The sequence below is a fragment of the Tripterygium wilfordii genome, chromosome 2, assembly GCF_013401445.1.
Source record: "Tripterygium wilfordii isolate XIE 37 chromosome 2, ASM1340144v1, whole genome shotgun sequence".
NCBI lineage: Eukaryota > Viridiplantae > Streptophyta > Magnoliopsida > Celastrales > Celastraceae > Tripterygium > Tripterygium wilfordii.
Genome location: NC_052233.1, coordinates 7,644,392 through 7,664,556, shown reverse-complemented (window position 1 = coordinate 7,664,556; position 20,165 = coordinate 7,644,392). Strand labels below are relative to the sequence as shown.

Below are 20,165 nucleotides of genomic sequence, written 5' to 3'. Positions count from 1 at the left end.
ACACCTGTACTTTCGTAGGCTTGATATGATGATGTGTCGTATATTGTATTTGTACTTATACTTAAAAAAAAACAATAGTGTTAAGGAACTCATATAGTGCTAGTCCAAATCTTTTAAACGAAATTTAAAACGTTTTAACTCTTAAAATACATATTAGATTTTAAAAAGAAATTACATGTTCGGAATTCGGAATCAACGCATAAAACTCTTTCAAACAATATCCATTGTCGATAAGTTTTATCGGGTGAATCTTAATTCCATTGTTTTTTTCAATGGAATTTAAAAAATAATGAATTCATAACTAAAACAATGAATTATAAACTCTGATTTAAAAAACAATTGAATCTATATTAAAAACAATAAATTTTAGACAACAAATTCTAGGATAAAATAGTGGAATAAACTTATTGGGCCATATGTCATCATCGTTTGTGTAAATTAAGACACCTTGCGACCAGATGGAACTAAACAAAAGCTATTGATGACACATCAAATTTGTTTATTATTAAGAAATCCCACCCCAATCACATATATGATACTGTCTGCTTTGAATTTGCCTTTTCTTATAGATACATCGGACCATATGATTCATTACTCATCAAGAAAAATAAAAAATCATTTACATGTAGTCGTCCAATAGGCCATTGACTTCATTGATTGCGATTGAATGACAATGGTTACTTATGGACCCCTTCCTATTTTTCTTGTTTTTTGTTTCTTGTAGGGTAGATAACGCTAGCCACAGTCATTTGCATCACCAAGATTATGAAAGCAAATAGAATACATTACTTTAGAGTTTAGGAGACTGACCAAGTTTTTTGTCATTGTAATGTAATGACTTACATGAATTTACTCTTGGGCCCCTTCAAATGACCACAATCAACCACGACTAGCTTATTAACAAAACCAATGGTCTAACCTAACCATTAACGAATCAATTATATCCCCAAACAATACAAAACAACATATAAAAAGGAAAATTAAGAATCCTATCACTTTCAACATTGTTCGTTCTTTGGGTTGAATTTGAATTAAGATTAGTGGTGTTAGTTAACAGTTCATGGGGGAGGCCTATATATCAACATATGCCCAACAAAATCTCCTAAAATCTATTTATCCAGCACTGTTGTGCAATCACTATAAACAAATTCATCTGCCTGGAAAAAGACGAGCATAAACACAGAAAGCCAAAGGCAGCACAAGTGCACAACTATTTCGTCTAAGTTAAGTTGTAAAGGCAAATACTTCATATCGAAGAAAGCAGAAAAGGCCACAAAAATATACACTTTTTTATCATCCAACTTCTTTGATTTCAAATTTCATTGGCCTTAAACTTTATGGGATAATTTTTAATTTTAATCTTGCACTGCCCCTAAAAGAATACTGTATACCTAGTAAAATATACTTCCAACAGGGTCCGCACACATCCAATATAAAATACAGTCCAAACAAGACCTCCACGTACCTTTTCACATGGTTAAATTCTCTTTAAGAGTAAAGAACTCTCCTATGGACAGGATAGCTACAAACCGCACGTGTGTTGAGCATGTGATGCTCCAGACAAGGTTGTTGGTACCTGATGGTCTTGCCCAAATCACTGCACATTTTACTAGCTACCATGTTGTTGTCGTTCTCATTTAAGCCAGGTAAAAAGTATAAAATTTACCATGTGATGCATGTAGCACATTCAAAAATGCCTATGTGGTGAATAATATATTGGTCTGTCTTGGTATAGGGTTGGTTGACCGTTGACTCGTCCATGCTAAGTTGCCAACAATAATTGTTTCCATTGGCAGTATGTGCCTTGAGGTCCTGTTGGCTCGGGTGTTTGATGCCCCGGATGTTCCTTCTTGTTTTCCCTCCCTTGGAAGGCCTCATTCATTGGGGGGAAAAAGAGGCCTACTACATTAATAATCGAAATATCAATAGGGTCCGGTCGAGTTGTAATTGTCTTCTTCTAGGATGAAAGTGTTGGATCCAAAATGTAATGGGACCAACGAATCCTAGGGGGTTGATCATTTGGGAGAGAAACCTAAACAGTAACAGAGGAGGAAATACATCATGAAGTATGGCCATTATTCCAGACTTTTTTAAAATATAAAAACATAAAAGACAACTGTGAAAAGAGATCACAGATGAAAATAAATAAGAACGAAAATTCTCAGTACTAGGCTGCAAGACGCAAAAACAGTAAAAAAAAAAAAAAGGTACTGACAAATGTAAGATGGTAGACCAACTGACCAAGTGTTACCTCTTCCGTTTATGCATTGTATCGACCCCACCAAGTTCTAAGAAAAGGTTGAACCATCCTTTTCGAACCCCTTTTTTCCCACCATGAACATGTGGAAATGTTTGCTGTCGGCATGAAGTGATGTATAAGCATCAAATGGAAAACAGAGTACAAATGTTACACAACTTTGAAGAGGATACAAAACAATTAGAGTAGTCGTGAGTCAGAGTTTACATGGACATAGAGGAATGAACAGGACCTCGTGAAGGCTTTTACTGCTAAGCTTCTGCATCATCTGTAAAGGTCTAACAAGTAAAGATCTAGACTCTGAGCCCAGACGTTTGAACCCCATTCCCATGACAGAAACAGATGCGCGCACAAAAACACACACACAAGAGTACTTACTTGCATGCACACATGTAATTAGCAAATGAAGATGTTATGAGGTGCCACTACAATCATGAGTACATAAGACTTATATTATGTTTATGTTACAAGTATTGTATGCAAGAATATTACTAAGAATTATTAACCAATAAAGGTTAAATGTTATGGGACACATTGGCCCCGCATCAGGGTTCCACATCATCAAAAGAAAATGATGTCACCAAGTGAACCTGCCATCCTTTTGCAAAGATAAGACCATCTTGCATAATCATGTCTCTACGTATATCTAACAATATGTCATGTAAAGAATCAAACAGTAGGCTTCAAGTTTTGCTCTGAATTGCAAAGTAAAATACCAAAATTTCTGAGACACTAAGGGCTGACAACTTCAGTGGACCAGCAGTTATGAACTTCCATCAGATACTCCTCAAAGGTTCTACCATCAGATATTCCTCAAAGCTTCTACCATCAACTTATAGAGGGCAAATCCACCTTGATGGCAGCCAGGCATTTTAGATGCCATATTCTCTAAATCAGTCTGCACATAGACATGACTGAGAAATCATATCTACCACAAACAAAAAAAGTTGCAATCGAGATATTCATAGCAATATCAGTTGTAAAGACAAGCAACTCACATATATAGTACACCATATCAGATATGGTCCTCACTTAACATTCACAAATACATATCGAGTACCTAGAAATATTATACGTTAAAATTTTAAAATTTATTTTAGGATGCTTTAAAAAGCAGAAAGGATACCTAGTATCGAAAGTTTACTCAGTATTATTCACTTCATAAAAGAAATGAGGCAATTAAGATAAATTTTTCACAAAGTCATTAGTCGTGAGAAGAAGTTAAGGATCTTTCCCTCTAACTATTTCCTTATCCCTGTACCAGTTACATTTGCAAAGGTCTATATAAAAGTTTGCTTACATTTACAGAAAGTAAAAAACATATTTAGTTACTTTATTTATCATAAATTATATAGGATATCACAAAAGCCAGAGTTCTTCAGATAGAAATAGAATTAAGGCCCCGTTTGAAGGAGTATTTTTTGTAACATTTATACTACTTGCTAGTATAAATGCTACAGCCTTACCAAACAAGTTTTTTTGGCACGTAATCCGAGACATTTTTACTCAGCATTTTATGCTACTTTTGACATGCTACCTGTATAAAGCATTTTAGTAGCATTTCACCGTCAAAAGTCAATATTATCCCCATTAATTTTTTTATTCCATTTATACCCTCACTTCATGTGTTATTATAAATTAATTAATAAATAAATAAATTTATTGATATTATAAAATATTTATCATTTAATATATGCTACTCAGCAAAAATGTTACCAGCAAAAGTTCAACCAAACACCACACAACATTCGAGCAGCATTTCTACTACTAAAATTCTCCAACATTTCTGCTACCACCATTTCCACTAGTATATCTGCTATTTTCAAAATGCCTTACCAAACTAGGCCTAAGTTTATTCTAAATACTTTTTAATCCTATCCAAGCCCCTGTAGCATTGATCCTCTTATTTTGATAACAATGTATTAAGATGTGCTGTACCAACATAGACGAAACTTATCATACCCGTTTCATTCATCACTTATCACGATTCGTCGCCTCTGTCAAACAAATTTAAATCCATGTAAGGAACAAATGGAGTGGTGCTTGATTTCAGTAAAACACCTCTATACTAATCTTAAAGCTCTATTTTGGCTACACCTAATAAACGGTAAATACACATCACCTTACCAATACAGTAAGCAACAATATAAGCTTTAAAATCGCACTTCTAATACCGTCACATCCCTCTAATACAATGACTGCACATCCCAAACTTCCCCAGCCATTGCTACCAGCCTATCACTGCTGTTGGTGCCCATCAATATAGACTTTTCAACTGAATCATCAAAATCACTGTAAGATTCCACTATACCCAATTCAATCACACACTTCCCCCTACTGCTTTCATCACTGAGTGGGTACTTTCTCTGTTTCTCGACCACTAGCAGAAAGCTACACCAAGCAAATTTTCACAAAAGATGGACCAAACATGATGTCACAGAAAAATGAAATGTGAACTGACCACTGAAACTGTATGAAGTTGGGTTGACTCAAACTGATCTTGTGCATTAGAATACAATTTCTGGATTTCAGAGGACTCGAGATTGCATTTTATGAAGAAGAAAGCAGCCGGTCTAACATTCAACTCCCTGCGGGATATACCAATAAACAGAGGACTGCTCTGCAAGAGATTCACAATGTCAATATTACATAAGGTAAGGATGAAGATGATCAATAGACACATTCGTAGTCAGATTGACCAGCACAGTCTTCTCAAGTAGTAGAAATTCCTAAATCAGGGTAAATATAAACATGGTCAATAGACGCAACGGGGTAAATATGCAGCTTTTTTCAAATTTAACAAAAGATTTATTAACAGCATAAACAAGGCATCCACTAATCTTTTTTCCCACACCAACTCCTAGTATTCACAAGGACTCTCCTTTTAGTAAGTGAAACAGCTTCTAACTTCATGCTGATGGATTCTGCCCTCAGTGCCATCGAGTATGATCCAGAGACAGTGTTCTTCCCAGTGATCAATGCCTCTGTTTCTGATTTCATCATTAATCTTGTTAAAGCCATATTGAATATATACTCATTAATTCTACTACTTACCTTGCTTCAAATGACACTATCTGCAATATATATATATATTGTTAATCTGTTTGCTGGCTAGTAATATGTACAAAGATCATAATCTGATAATAGGAGTCGCATATAATTCTTCTTCCATTCCAACAGATCTTGTAAGGAAAACAATAGACAAATTTGTGCACACAAAATTATGCTGGAAATCTTGGCAACAGCAGAGAGGGAGTAGGATAGTACTAATATTGATTCAAAGAAAACTTTTACCATGCTACTGGGGAAAAAAATAATAGAGCTGCGGGAAAGGTATGTGCAACAAACCACTACGCAAAAGAAAACAAAAATAATATCCTATTCAACTTAAGAAACTGTGACTTACAAGAGATTCAGCGGGAGCTCCAATTTCTTCAATCACCTCACGGACAATGCTGTCAAACATCTCTTGAGAGATAAGCTTGTTAATAATTTCAGAGTTTCTCAGGTCCTCACTGCTCCTATGAGAAGTTATTCCAACTTCTTCGGGCTGTGGATCACCACAAAAACATAATGGCACCAATAATTCTAATCCGATTTCTCTGCCGAAAAAACAAAACTAAAGCGAAATGTTCCCCATAGTCAATAATATAGTAAAATGCTAGAGAGGAAGTGTAAACTAGATTCAGGCACACAAAAAGAACTGAAAACATGTTAGTCAAAAAGCTAATTAATTACCCCATCACACTAGGATATAAAGCCAATTGAATCCAGCATATCAGTTAGAAACAAGATAAGCATTGTTCAATTGAAAATTCCATACTTCTGGATGACCTCCTGGGAAAACGAAGTGCCCAGGAAATTCCCCAACATTATTACTCCTTTTTAACACAACTATCTTCTTGTCAGATGTCTCCACAACTGCTCCATTACCCAGCGGACTAGATGTGTGTTGACAACACTGAATGTCATCTATAGGAAAGAAAATCCATAAATCTTCAAATATATCAATGTAACAAATAGAAAATAAATAAGCTAAGAAGCAGACCAAGAATGATTCCTTATCATAATTTCAAATAACAATTAAACTTAGAATCTTCAAACTGAAATTATTAAGTCATGCATTTGAACATATGGTTTAAGATCTCGTATGATTTTATCCAGTGGTAAAATACATTAACTTCAGACAAAATAAATATACTATAGTCCATAGCTTAATAAAAATATCCATCTGACCAGCATAGAATTCACTTCATGCTAAGCAGAGAAGAATGATTTATGACAAAAAGGAGTTTGCCAAGTCATGCCCTCATGTACAATCTTAATGCAGTAATCAAATCAATTATGACAGATAAATAGAGGGAAAGAGTAAGAAATATATATACTATACGATAAATTGTTAGAATTGCACACCTAACACTTACCTTCTGATGGAGCGAGGAACTTTTCCCACAGAGGATTTAAGTTTGTACCAACAAAAGTCCTGACAGAAAGAAGATGTGGCATTCATTCCCATTATTGTGAGAGACAAGCATCAAGGAAATATAATATAAATCAAAATGTTGGGATAAGTGTATAGAATATAGTCAAAACTGAGGATACATAGAAGGATGTCATAAAAGTCAATCATAATCGGAAAGAAATAAACAAGCGGAAGAATGTTAGGCATGTTGCACGTCATATTTTATAGAGCTATTCAAAATTCGTTTTCAGTGATTGTAGCATAGAGATGTTCAACAAGAGCATGATGCAGTTTAAACTACATAGCACTTGAACACAAGATCCCCAAACTAATATGGCATACATATCCTATACCAAGTTTTGCACAAAATAAACTATTCATGCTCACCTAAGGTCACCAATTGCAAGTTTGTCAGAACATCAATTGTTAAAACAAGTAAAACTATACTATACTACTAAAGAAGCTACACGAGTTTCGTGAAATAAGATTTTCTAAGGAATAACACCTACAATTTGCAAGGACGAAACAAACACACAAAGAGACAAACAAGAGAGAGAGTGAGAGAGGTAGAGACCTATAATCTGTCAATCCAAGGAACAAGCATACACGAGTTTCCTGGTTGGATTCACCGCCATCAAGCAGCGTACAACCTCCATACTGTTAAATTATTAACCAAACATACGATAAGATGTAAGTAGGTAAAAAAATTTGTATAATGCATATAAATACTCTTTAGTTGCTGTATTAACAGATTTCTCTTGTATCAATCTTTTCCTCATTTTCCTTCATTGATCACATGTGACTGTTTTGTTAAGAGTGAATGAGATCATGCAAGCATTCCCCAGTTTCCTTCGTTGGTCAATAAACTAAGTCGAATGCATGGTGCTCATGTTAATCGTATTGCCTGATCCAAGTTATTAACTAATTTGACAATCAAGTAAGTGGTAAAATTACAGTAATTAATGTCCTCCAATTTATGAAATGTAAGAAAACTAACACTAAGATAAACTTGTGCAATAAAGGAGACGGACATACCCTGAACTTTGTTCCGTTGAATAATGAGGCATTTTTTGCTAACCTCTTATCCCATATCTAAACATAACAGGCAAAATCAAAGTGTTTCAGCGAGCAGTTCATATATTCATTCAGATTGAACACTGAACCATCCAAATATGTAATCAACACCAATTTGATAATTACAACCAAAATTGGACAGGCCTAGCTCGAAATCCTTCACAAGAGAAAAAGGATTGATTCCTTTTATCCAATTAACCAAGCTTAGCAAGCCAAAACCATCTTTTCATGAAGCAATTTCAGCTAGGCCTACAAACGCTAAATCTGTTTCCAAGTAATTCCATATTTCGAATTCAAAAGTAAAATTCACCTCAGAAATTGACTTTTCTAGGTTAATATCGGGATGCGGAATCCTATCGTATCTCGGATCGAAACACACCGATACCTTCGAAAACAACAAAACAAACAAATTGTGCGTTTCAAATCAGAACGGTCTCCACACGAAAATTTATATAATATATGACAGTAAAAGTGAAAAACAAGAACCTCTGAATGCGAAAGGCCACGGGGACAAGAGAACAGGGGCTTATAGGGAGGAAAGGATTCATCAGTCTGAGAACGCGCAATGAGCTGTGCCTTCTCCATTGAAGTGGCTCTTGAGGAAGAATGTCCGATCAAACTCAATGTGTATAGATATTCGTCCCAAAATTCCTATAAGGGATGCTACTTCTTAGTTTTTACTTTTCCTCTTGGCTTTTGGCAACTTTTTCTTTCCCTATTGTTTAAAATTTCAATGAAAGATGCGTGACTACGCATGATGGACGTTAGAAAAAAGTTTAAAATTTGATATTTTCACCGTCCAACATAATTTGGTAATATTTTTTTTTATGTGTTTTGTAGTTATCTAGTGTCCTAAGATCAATACAAATTTATCATTTCATATCATGTCTGATGAATATTCTCCAAAAAGATCAACTTAAATCCTCCAATTATTTCTGCTAAACTGACATATTTCCTTAGAGAATCGATAAAAAATTCCGCTGTTAGCGATAAAAAACGCTTTATTTTTCATGCTCTTGCTACAATTAAACGATCATCTTCTGATAATTGTTCCAACCTCAAAATAATTATAATATCTTGAAGCTCTATGTAAAGTTATAAAATTTTCTGACCTATTTTTTGAAACTTAAAATATGCATTACAATAGAATTTTTTCAGACTTTAAAAAACCATTACATCATTCATCTAATGTCGTAAGCACACTCAATAGCATTTCCCATATGTTATTGGTTTTGGTAAAATCACAATAGTGAATGCACACAGCATACCATGGAATCCACGGGACCATGACCCCTGAATATCTTAAATCTCACAGAATGTAGCTGGGCATGCCACATCAGCTACACATTTTATTTCTTACGTCGGAGTCGAATTGGAAATTCGAGAGAGCGAGATCCAGCCGCTGCTATATATGGCTAGTTTACAAACCCAACGACATACAAAGCGATGAGAGGTGGCAATGTGGCATGTTAATGGTTATGGAGATAGCTAGCCAGGTCTTACATATAACGTTGGGCCTTTTCCAACAAATTGCAAGAGAAAGTGGCCCACGTTTGGTTTTTAAAATGGGCCCACGCTTGGGCTGACCCAAATGATATCAGGGTTTTGTCACTAAAATGGATCTGACGGGATCATTTTAGTGTTACTGTTAAGTCATTCAGATATGGTGTAGGATCATGTCATGTTAAACAAGACTGATAAACATCTAAGCAGTTCGGATCTCAGTTATCCTAGTTAATTGGACGCACATAATCTAAATGCATTCATGAGTTTCGCATGAAGCATTAAAATATTGTGCATACGACTTAATAGCTGGGATAACTCAAATACGTGTTCCTGAGATCTCTACCATAACTGCATGCTAAATGATTCATCGTACAAACACGGATTCATTTCAACATCAATTAAGCAGAGAATTAATTGGAGTTCGGCCGGGAAGGATTGATGCTTGGCAAAGAGATATTTATAGGGTGATTGTTAGTGGTTCTATCCTTTAATGGTCGTTCATTAATAGCAAAACTCAACTTACTATCTTCCTTGACAGATGGAAAGGCATTATATATATTGGGTGATTCAATTTGTGAGGTGGAAAATTGAACACTAGTTGCTATCTTGCTCACTCAGACAGCCTTTTTCAAATTCATCGATCATATACAATTAACGGATGGATGGTCTGTCCAAATATTGCCATTTGCATAAGAATGTGTCCTTGATATGTGGGTGTCTGTTAGAATCATCCCATAACTATTACCGAAAGACCTAAAATCATCATTTAAGAGAGTGGGCCTTGAGTACTGTACTTTGACATACAAGACATTCTACAGCGGCATCTCAATTGAGCCCTTGTGTGTGTTGTTTTTTTTTTTTTTTTTATCAAATTAGTCCCTCAACTTCAAGCAATGGTCCACGTTAGCCCTTCGATTTATTTTTCGTCAAAATAGTGCTGAGGTTGCAGTTAGTCACTGATGTGTAAATTTTATTTTTTTTAATGATATCTGACGTGGTAGACATGTGGCATTGCTCGATGAAAGGATGACAAGTAGCCTGAATTTATATCAAAAATAAAAAATCAAGAAAAATGAAGATTCAAGGGTGGTAAGGAGCAGCAGTCAAATGGAATTAACAACAAAATGATGTAAGGACAAATGTGGATCATTTCTTGAAGGGGAGGGATTGATTTGGCACAAAAAAAAAAGCACAAGGGCTCAATTGAACCTTTTTGGTAAGTTCAAGAGTTTTTGCGATACTTATCTCTAATTTTTTTTAATATTTTGAACAATTAAGATATATTCGATTCATCTTAAACGTCTTTTGGTTAAGCATTTATCTTATTACGGGTATGGGATCCCTAATCGGCATGCGCATTACTTCTGGCACTCTCCTTTTCTTGCAGTTGACAATATTTTAGCTGCAAAGCTGATCAGGCGCTATTTTGTTTAATGTCAACAACAATTGCAACGGAGGCAGAGGAGCAATAACTCCTGTCTCTTACATTTTTTTTTTCTCTTTTCTGTGTTGTTATTGTCCAAATTAATGCACCAGCAAAAGCTACTTTAAAGAGTCCCGTTGCACAAAGAGCATTCACAAGAAAGAAACCGATCGAGCCTTTTTCTATGCCTGCTTTGATATTTAAAATGAAGTTCGTCTTCATGGACCACCTTGATCTGGAAAGTGAGAGTCAGACCCAATTATACATGGATTGTTTTCTCTACCAGCTCTAGAATCCGTCCTGGTGGATTAACTGATGTCAATACCCGCCACCAGGCCAAGGTGGCCCGGTATTATACATGGATTGTTATTTGTACCAATCCACGTATATTGAGTTCACATATTGTTGTAAATCCACTCATTTATACCAACAATATTATATGTTTTGGGTTGTTCGGTTCCCATGAATATATCGGGTTCGCACGGTTTTATTTCTCCTTAGGCTCAAGCAGGTGGACTAAACCCAACTCATTTAAACCTAGAAAAAGGTCTTGTTGTAGAGTGTCTTGCCAGTATAAAGGGGTTTTATATATCTACATATTTTTGATGTGATATATATTAACACTTCCTTACATTTGTGAGTTGGGTTATGTTAAGACTCAACAAATGAAGTAAAGGTCATTTCCGATTGGTATTTATTTCATGGTAGTTGATCTCGATCATACGAGTTCGCAATCAAAGCTTAGTCTGCGTATGCGCGTGCAGCCGGGCTACATCTATGGGTGAGAGGGGGCTGCCCCCACTGTAGTCCAATAATAGGACTCAAAATTTGAAAAAAAAAATTTGAAAAATTATATCTATATTATGATCGCCTCTATGAATCTAACCATATAATATTTGTTCAAGACAAAAATTAAATTCAACATAAAAGTATATGATAATTTTGAACCGTTGGATATAAATTAAAAACAATACAATACTTTTTCAAGTTGAATTTGATTTTTGTTTGAAACAAAAAAATATATCATTAGATTCGTGAAATCGATCAAAATATAAATATAATTTTTAAAAATTAAAATAAAAAATTAAAGTCCTCCAAAAAGAATTGACAGCGGTTTCTACAGCTGAGCCCGACACCCACAACATCTATAATGGGTCCTATTTTTTTAATTGGGCCCTAGGTGTACTGGACTTGCAATTACTGCTCTTCATTTATACGCAAACACAAGTGCACAAAACAGCATGGGCTGTATACAGGTTGTAAAACCAGAGTCTCTCTCACCCAAAAAAGAAGAAGAGAAAAAACGAACTTAAATCTTTTATATTCCATTGAAAATCGACAATACCAATATCAATATCAAATCTATAAACCCCAAAAATTCAAAAAAAAAATCGAGAATGATAAAGATCCGAACAGTTTAATATCCCAATTATTCTAACTGCTGAGTTGGTCGCACATGATTTAAGTGAATTCACGAGCTCCACATGTCACACAAGATACACATAAAATCCTGTATGTACAATTCAACAGCTGAGATAACTGGGATATATGCTCTTAGGATACATATCGCTATTGGAAAGAAAAATAAAGACAGAAAAGTTTTTGTTTTTTCCCTGGAAAAAAATTACATGTAGCCTTCCAATACGTTCCCACCTTATTGGGTTATGAAATCCACGAAGGTGTTAAACAATAGGGTAATAACAAGAACTAAGAAGAGAACAATAGTGTACAGAAAAATACCTTTTTTATAAAGAAAAAAGAATTCCACCTTCTTTTTTATTTAGGCACGACGAATGTTGAAGGGTCTTCGTCATTAATCCATCCATATTTCTCCATGAATGGGTTAGCCAGTGTCTTTGGTGGGTAGCTATCAATGCTGTCTTTCCACACATTTGGTCCATCACCCAAGTCCCTCACGACCTCCCACAAACAGCTGTTACACTTGAACCCTGCACCGAAGCTTATCATTAACACTCTTTCTCCCTTCTTCAGCCTCTTCTTGGCCTCCATGTAACCCAAAACATACCATAGACTGCTAGCCGATGTGTTCCCGAATCGATGCAGAGTCATTCTCGCTGGCTCTAAATCATACTCGCTTAATTCCAGACTCATACCAAGTCCATCGATCACTGCCTTGCCACCTGTGTGAACACAGAAGTGGTCAACACCAGTCTTGAAATTAATCACTGGCCTAGGAGAATTAGAATTAGACCCTCCTTTGGTTGAGCTAACAGTGGTCAGTTTTCGAACAAGGGTGACCACCATGAACCGAATCAGCTCCGAAATTGGCAGGATTTTGGGAGCTATGACTTTCAAATTGTCGACGAGTGCGCGGGTTGCAGCTTTGGGGAGGGACTTGTCGAGGTGAAATCCTTGTCTTCCCTGTGAATCCTCTGTTTGAATGCAGCAATTGTAAGAATCATCTTTGGATCCGTGGTGGGTTCTGACTAGACACTTGAGCTTCAACATGGATTTGTTCTTCAAAGCTCGATTGTTTGTCAAAAGAACTGCACACCCACCACTCCGAAACAAACAATTTGAAAGAATCATCGATCTGTCATTCCCGGAATACCAATTTGGACTCAGAGACTCTGAAGTCACGACGAGTGCGTACTTGTTCTTGTAAGACTTGAAAATGCTTTGAACAATATTGACAGATATCAAACTCGCACTACAACCCATCCCGGTGAGATTAAAGACCTTGATGTCTTCCCTCATCTTGTAGTGATTCACAATCATGGCGGACAAAGAAGGAGCTATTGGTAGCATTGACACATTAACAACAAGAACATCGATTTCTTGAGCAGAAATTCCTGACCTGGTTAGAAGCTTCTGAATGGTATCTTGGAAGAATTCCTGCATCTCCAAAATCCCATCTTGAAGAGTTGGGTTTTCTTCTCTGCCTTCGAACATGATTCTTGGTGCGTAGGTTTGCTCTCCAAGCCCAGAACTCACAATGGCTTTCAAGAGAAACTTGTACTCAATGAGACCAAGAGCTTTCTGCCTCTTTATAACCTCCCCAGAGAACTCTGTATCGACCATTCTATCATCACTTGGTTTGTAACATTCATAGTCGAGTATATAACATTCTTGATCTCTTTTTCTATCAATCCACTTCCAGATCATGAAGAGGAATTGGTATATCAAGAATGCATAGGCTAAAATCAGAAACCCCATTTGAAATCAGAGAAAAGCAGATGAAGAGACAGAAGTACTGAGGGAAGGAAAGAAAAAAACAGAGGCGGCAGAGGTTTATATGGCTCTGCAACTTTTGTTTTGTCAGACGGAAATCATAAAAGCTTAGACTTATTTATAAGAGTGTGTATGTGGGGGTGGAGGGTTGAGATCCCCTCCAATTACCAACTAATTGGAGAGTTACTAATTGATTGGAGGGTGTCAATTCACCCATTTTGACATAGGAAACAATTTTAATGTATCCCTAATAAATTTCATTAAAAATATACATAACAAATTTGTGCAAATGGATATTGAGGGTGTAGCTTATAATATTTTAGAAAAATTACAGATAATTCTCTAAGTTAAAATTTTTTTTCCAATAAGAACACTTATATAAGTTTTGTTCCATGAGATCCATAATGTTTAACAATATTTCGTAAAAGACAAAAAGTTATAAACAATTATTTTATTGACATAAATACCATCATTTTTCCCATTTGATATCCACATCGGATCTTCCTACTCCGAAAACTATTTCGGCCAATCAATAGATGGGGATAGTGCGCCTAAGTTTGGGCAATACTCTCGTGGTGGTTGCTTGAGGCGGCGTTGTCTCTGGCGACCGTTGAAACCAGCAGCTGACGGTGGCGAATGATGGCTGCAGGTTGGTATTGGTGCTGTAGCGCTTCTCTTTGGTGGGTCAACGACCTTGATCGGTGATCGGACGATGTTAGTCCACTTTGCTCGTGGAATCTGTTGATATGTTATCTGTTTCGACCTGTTGATATTATCTCTGTTTTATTATATATGTCTTACTATATTTGTTTTATTATATCTATGTTTATTATATATGTTTGAAGATTAAAACGCGAGAATTTTATTTGGTAATGTTGCCACAATAATGGTCGAAATACAAAATTTTCATTTAAACATATATAATATCATCATATCCAATACAGATATAATATAATACCAAGCTTTTTCGACGACTCATGTGATCATCGATGGTCGGTGATGATTGGGTTTTGGTTGAGTTGCCATGAAGCTTCATTTAGGTGGTTTGTTCCTCAGGAACGATGGTCGGACAATAGACTTCTTTTTCGGAGGCGCAAGGAAGAAGAAGACAGAAGAAGAAGAAATATCTTTGACAATATAAGGATGTTTTAGTAAGTTTATAATTTTTGCCTTTATTTCTAAAATTAATTTTGACTTGTCCATATATTGAAATGCAACTCTCACATGAAATTCCCCCAATATTTATTTATTTTCCATTTCAATTACTTGAAAACATGATCTGACGGTCAAAATCATGCATAGTTACTATTTAATAATTTTCTAAAATTTTAGAAAATTATCTAACAAGATAACATGATAAATTGGACGACTTAGTAATTGGAGGGGGTCCATATTTTAGAGTGATAGCATGAGTTGGACATGTCACATGTGAGTATTGTTAAGGCCCATTTCAATCGCGCAACCCCTCCAACTGAATTTCGTTCAACTTTCGTGTCAATCTTAATTACAAATTCAACTCTTTAAGTCACACCTTAGCATGTGACCAAAAGAAACAAACCGCGAAGCCTTCGTTTCTCTCTTTTTCTCTCTCTATATCTCTATTTTCTTTGTTCATTATATAAATTATTAAAGCTATCTTCTATATCTAGAAAAAGCCATTATATATGGTTCACATTACGAAGATAAACGTTCCAATATTTGAGATTCCAGGGATCTCAGTTGCTGAAGTGTTTGAACGAAAATTAAATACTATCTATACACCTTAGTAACTGGGACGTCTAGCACCGTTGTTCACAGTAAATAGCTTTAGATAACGTCGTAGATACTGTTATAATACAAAAACGGTGGGTATTGAATTGCATTATTTAAAATTGAGTTAAAAACAGAGAAGAAAAATAAAGGAGAAAGATAAGAGAGTAGCATCTGTGGCACGAAATTGACCATAATGAGCTATGGATGCGCCCAACTAAGTTTTTCACTTAATTATTGGCCGGCTACCAAGAAATAATTAAAAGAGATATATATAACACACACACATGCAATGCATTCGGGAGTCATTAATATGGTCACTGTCAAGTCAAGTAAATTTGCAATATTTCATTATTGAGGTTAAGAGGATTTCTCTTATGAGATTCTAAAATGAGGTTTTAAAATGAAATTTTAATTTTTATGGTTCTAAATTTTTAAAAAAAAATTTGGAAAAAATATATTTATATCTTGATCGGTCTTACGAATCCAATGATATATTTTTTTATTAGAAAAAAATATCAAATTCAACATGAATAGTGCAGTATAATTCTGGATCGTTAAATATAAAAAAAAAAAAAATTTCATACTCTTTTTAGGTTGCATTTGATTTTTGTTTCGAACAAAAAATATATCGTTGGATTCGTAAGACCAATCAAGATACAAATAATTTTTTTTCAAATTTTTTAAAAATATTTTAAACCCTAAAAGTGAATCTTAAAAATTATAACCTCATTTTAGTGTATATGGTTTAGACAGTAACATAACAACTACCATGAGTTGCTCTACTAAATCCTAGGACGGCCAAGATAATGCAATATTATTTTAAGGCCATATACTATATGTACAACTAAGTAGGTACGATATTCAGCGATCGCGTTTTGGTGCAACATCACTATATATCAACTAGTTTTCTTGAGGTCGGGGGACTCACTTGCCCTTGGTTACCATGTAGGGCAGGGTCAAATATACCCGTGTCTTAGATGAGTTAATTTCTCGTTAATAAAAAAACACTAGTTTTCTCATATTTATGCAAGCAATTTAATTGGAGGCAATACAAACCCATGTGACATGATTTTCGGGTACGCCAACTTGGAATTTATGGCTTTGTAAGCATGTATTGATTATCTTAGGTAAGCTCTTGTTTAGCTTAGCAGAAGTCTGTCTTGATCGTTTAAGTCGATTGGACGTCATTATCCTAATGCCATGTGATCGAAGACACTTTATAAGTTGATCAATCAAGCTGTTTGATTATAATTTGGCTATTTTGATTAGACATGGCATTAATCCCAGAAAGAGACCATGCTTTTGAATCAAATTGTGTTGCTTATCATGTAAGTGAGTTCAAAGAATCAATTTCGTACTGCATAAACAGCATAAGAATAACATATATATATATATACATACATATACATACAGGTTTTCTCTTATAAGGACTCAAGAGAAGGACTCAAAGTAAGGACTGGTTTAATAGTCATTGGATCAAACCAAGAGACCAGATTAGATCTCAAAAACATAACCCTTAAAATCCACTCCCACGCGTGTTCCTTCTTCGCTGGTTCTCTCTCTCTCTCTCTCTCTCTCTCTCTCTCGTGAATCTCTCGTTCTCTCTGTCACGAGACCAGCCTGGGATGAACCTCCCTTTCCAGTCCTTCTATTCCCGAAATTAACATAACATCTCTCCATAATATCTCTTCTCTTGCTTCTCTCACTCTCTTGCTTGACTCACTCGAAGACCCAGACGGAGAGATTTCGAATCGTGAACCACGAAATCGTGGAACCCATGATTATATGGTGATATTTCGATTTAGGATTCTGGTGTGATTGCCATGATTTGGGATGAAATCGCACAGTTGATTAATGCTTTGATTAAGTTACAGAGGTATGGATGATAGAAAAGTGGGAAAGACTATGGCAGGTTCGTTGTCATCATCGATGTCCTCTATCAGAACAGAGCTCTAGTTGATGCCTTGGATATGATTAGGACCCAAATGAATTTCAAGAGGTTGTCTTTAACTGACATCAAGATTGAGATTAACCGGGTGCCCAGGAAGAAGAATCTGATTGAAGCTATGGAGAAGGCTGATGTCAAGAACAAGTGGGAGAATAGCTCTTGGGGTAGGAAGCTGATTGTTCAGAAGAGAAGGGCATCTCTTAGAGTGTGTTTGGATTGAGGGATTTGGAGAGGAGGGAAGAGAAGGGAAATGGAGTTTCCTTCCAATTCCTTTGTTTGGATAGTTTATAAAAAAATTGAGGGGAGGGATTTGAGGGGATTTGGGAGGAAGATTTTTTTAATTTTTTGTCAAAATTCTTTCTTCCCAAAATGGAGTCATTTGGAGGGAAGAGATTACTAATTAAGTTACTTATAAGTTTAAAACCTATTTTACCCTTGGACATAACACTTAAACATAAAAAATAAGGATAAAATAGTAAATTAAACTACTTTTCTTTCCTTTCTTTTTTTTTATCTATCCAAACATGAGAGAGGGAAATGTATTTTCCCTTCCATTCTCTTCCCTTCTCTTCCTTCCCTTTCCCTTCCCCCCAAATCTCTCAATCCAAACACACTCTTAATGACTTTGATAGATTTAAAATTATGTTGGCAAAGATCAAGAAATCTGGATTGGTGAAGCATGAGCTTTCAAAATTGAAGAGAGAAAATGCGTCTTAGGCAATTATTTATAAGAACTTCCCAGTTTTGTTTGCAGTGTTCTTGAAATGCTGATGTTTTTGGATCTTACTATTTTTCTTGTGTAATTTAGAAAAGTGGATTTTGCCGGGCATGATGAATGAATGGATACAAATATTTTTCTGAGTCATTTTTGCTGGACAAATAATATGATATGGAATTTGGTTGGCTTGGCTTACTTTTATATGGGTCCTCCCCCCCTTCTCCTATATTGGGGCTTGGATCGTCGGCCTGGCCATGAGTGAATTACAGTATCATAGTATCATGAATGAATTATGAGTGAGATTTTTCATCAAAAAATCATCTGTAAACTGGCAAAGAAATCTGCATGTGATCACTCAATATTGAAATTATAAGGCTAGGTTGTTTACTGACTGGTCTCTCTGTTCTAAGCAAATTGACTTTGTTGAATTATAATTATCTTTCAAAATAGTTCAACAACCATGTCAACAATACATCAATAACCATGTCAACATTACATGGTAAGAATCAATTTTCCAGAATGAGTGCAGCTCCAACAAATCTCAGTTTGAAAGAATGAGTGCAGCCCCAACAAATCCCAGTTTTGCACTTTGTTGCAGCTCCAACAAATCCCATTTTTTTCACTTTGCTATAGCTCCAACAACTCCAAGTTTTCCAGTTTGAGTGCAGCTCAAAAAAAATGTCAGCCAAACTGAAAAAAAACAAAACAGAAGTAATTTTCAGTTTCTTAATACATCTCCAAATTGAGGGTTTACCTATAATACATGTCAATATCAAACTGAAAAACAGATTACATAGGTTCTTGTAGTTGAATCATTCCCCAAGATCATGCCGTATCATTCCTGCATGAGAAAAAAAAAGCAGCATAAATTAAATAGTAACAATTTCTAATAAGTGAACAATAAGTGGACAATTTCTCTAATAACTGAACAATATCAGCTTACCTATTTTTAATAAATGGACAATTTCTCTTGTCATGTGATTGCCCTTTTAGCCTGCAACCATTACAACGCCTATCATTCTTAGTCGATGTTTCTTTGCCACCCTTGAGCCTCTTTCCACTACCCTTTGCTCTAACCTTTTCAGGCTCATTGAAAATACGTTCTGACTGAGTAATACTAGGTGTAGAAGACTGTCCTCCATCATTGTTTGACATGGTGTTGAATGTGCATTTAAGGGAGTCCAATGCACTAAACGCCAGCTTATATTTTTCTTCATTTAACAATGCATCCTCAACAATATTTGCCGCAAGCCGACGCAATGAGTTGTGATTCAACACTACATTTGAATCACATGTACCTCTGCCATCCCTTGAGCCTCCATAAGATTTTGCAGATTTGGTCCATCTACGTAGTACACATATATCCGACAGTGGTTCATGGACTTGATTCTTGAGGCTAATAATTCCCAACATGAATTCTCAAAATTAATCCCCAACTCAATCACTGTTTGTTCATAACCTAACATCCAATTTTTGCCTAAACTTCATTTATTTTTTTAGAGATTCGTATCAGATATACGAAATAATAAAATGCAAAGGATTTGTGATTACCTTTAGACAACTCGAAGATGAGAGATGTGAGCCTATTGTTCTGTGTTGACAGTTTTGTTAGTTCGAGCAAGACAGGTTTCTCTCCGGCTGGGTCTTCGAGTGAGAGAAGCAAGAGATCGCTTGTGTGATTTCTAGAGATGTTATGGTTAATTTAGGGAAGAGAATGACTGGAAAGGGAGGTTCATCCCAGGTTGGTCTCGCGACAGAGAGAACGAGAGATTCACGATGGAGAGAGAGAGAACGAGAGAAGAAGAGGCGCATGGGAGTGAATGAAGAGGGTTT

At 35.7% G+C, this 20,165-nt stretch overlaps 4 protein-coding genes and 1 long non-coding RNA gene across 6 annotated transcripts; 1 reads left to right on the top strand and 4 right to left on the bottom strand.

Moving 5' to 3' along the window:
• Positions 1 to 1,881: 1,881 nt before the first annotated feature.
• Positions 1,882 to 2,538, bottom strand: LOC120013514. Its single transcript, XR_005471417.1, has 2 exons — positions 2,465 to 2,538; positions 1,882 to 2,355 (listed from the first exon to the last, which is right to left on the bottom strand). It is a non-coding gene; the product is annotated as an uncharacterized LOC120013514 (long non-coding RNA).
• A 70-nt stretch (positions 2,539 to 2,608) lies between these two features.
• LOC120013502 (nudix hydrolase 9) lies at positions 2,609 to 8,511 on the bottom strand. Its single transcript, XM_038865340.1, has 9 exons — positions 8,280 to 8,511; positions 8,104 to 8,178; positions 7,755 to 7,811; positions 7,294 to 7,376; positions 6,682 to 6,740; positions 6,081 to 6,229; positions 5,664 to 5,807; positions 4,719 to 4,877; positions 2,609 to 3,155 (listed from the first exon to the last, which is right to left on the bottom strand). The coding sequence occupies exons 1-9, from the start codon at positions 8,376 to 8,378 to the stop codon at positions 3,060 to 3,062; spliced, it is 921 nt and encodes a 306-aa protein (XP_038721268.1). The 5' UTR covers positions 8,379 to 8,511; the 3' UTR covers positions 2,609 to 3,059.
• A 3,718-nt stretch (positions 8,512 to 12,229) lies between these two features.
• On the bottom strand, positions 12,230 to 14,014 carry LOC120012185 (3-ketoacyl-CoA synthase 12-like). Its single transcript, XM_038863495.1, has one exon. The coding sequence runs from the start codon at positions 13,897 to 13,899 to the stop codon at positions 12,499 to 12,501; it is 1,401 nt and encodes a 466-aa protein (XP_038719423.1). The 5' UTR covers positions 13,900 to 14,014; the 3' UTR covers positions 12,230 to 12,498.
• A 2,923-nt stretch (positions 14,015 to 16,937) lies between these two features.
• Positions 16,938 to 18,331, top strand: LOC120010767 (60S ribosomal protein L14-2-like). Its single transcript, XM_038861620.1, has 4 exons — positions 16,938 to 16,994; positions 17,472 to 17,542; positions 17,645 to 17,819; positions 18,269 to 18,331. The coding sequence occupies exons 1-4, from the start codon at positions 16,938 to 16,940 to the stop codon at positions 18,329 to 18,331; spliced, it is 366 nt and encodes a 121-aa protein (XP_038717548.1).
• A 515-nt stretch (positions 18,332 to 18,846) lies between these two features.
• LOC120004921 lies at positions 18,847 to 20,110 on the bottom strand. Of its 2 annotated transcripts, XR_005469681.1 has the most exons (4): positions 19,884 to 20,110; positions 19,276 to 19,728; positions 19,126 to 19,173; positions 18,847 to 19,022 (listed from the first exon to the last, which is right to left on the bottom strand). XR_005469681.1 is itself a non-coding variant. In XM_038854272.1 (3 exons), the coding sequence occupies exons 1-2, from the start codon at positions 19,743 to 19,745 to the stop codon at positions 19,158 to 19,160; spliced, it is 486 nt and encodes a 161-aa protein (XP_038710200.1). In that variant the 5' UTR covers positions 19,746 to 19,874; the 3' UTR covers positions 18,847 to 19,022; positions 19,126 to 19,157. The 2 variants fall into 2 exon arrangements, 1 of the variants encoding a protein (XP_038710200.1); XM_038854272.1 differs by lacking the exon at positions 19,884 to 20,110 and having other exon boundaries at positions 19,276 to 19,874.
• Between the last annotated feature and the right edge of the window lie 55 nt (positions 20,111 to 20,165).

Coding starts and splice junctions, on each gene's coding strand:
- LOC120013502 (XM_038865340.1), bottom strand. CDS start 8,378: ATGGAGAAGGCACAGCTCATTGCGCGTTCTCAGACTGATGAATCCTTT. Junction 7,377..7,754: donor TCAACGGAACAAAGTTCAGG/GTATGTCCGTCT, acceptor ATAATTTAACAG/TATGGAGGTTGTACGCTGCT. Junction 5,808..6,080: donor TCCCAGGAGGTCATCCAGAA/GTATGGAATTTT, acceptor GGTGATCCACAG/CCCGAAGAAGTTGGAATAAC.
- LOC120012185 (XM_038863495.1), bottom strand. CDS start 13,899: ATGGGGTTTCTGATTTTAGCCTATGCATTCTTGATATACCAATTCCTC.
- LOC120010767 (XM_038861620.1), top strand. CDS start 16,938: ATGGCATTAATCCCAGAAAGAGACCATGCTTTTGAATCAAATTGTGTT. Junction 17,543..17,644: donor GCTTTGATTAAGTTACAGAG/GTATGGATGATA, acceptor GGATATGATTAG/GACCCAAATGAATTTCAAGA. Junction 17,820..18,268: donor AGAGAAGGGCATCTCTTAGA/GTGTGTTTGGAT, acceptor ATGTTGGCAAAG/ATCAAGAAATCTGGATTGGT.
- LOC120004921 (XM_038854272.1), bottom strand. CDS start 19,745: ATGTTGGGAATTATTAGCCTCAAGAATCAAGTCCATGAACCACTGTCG.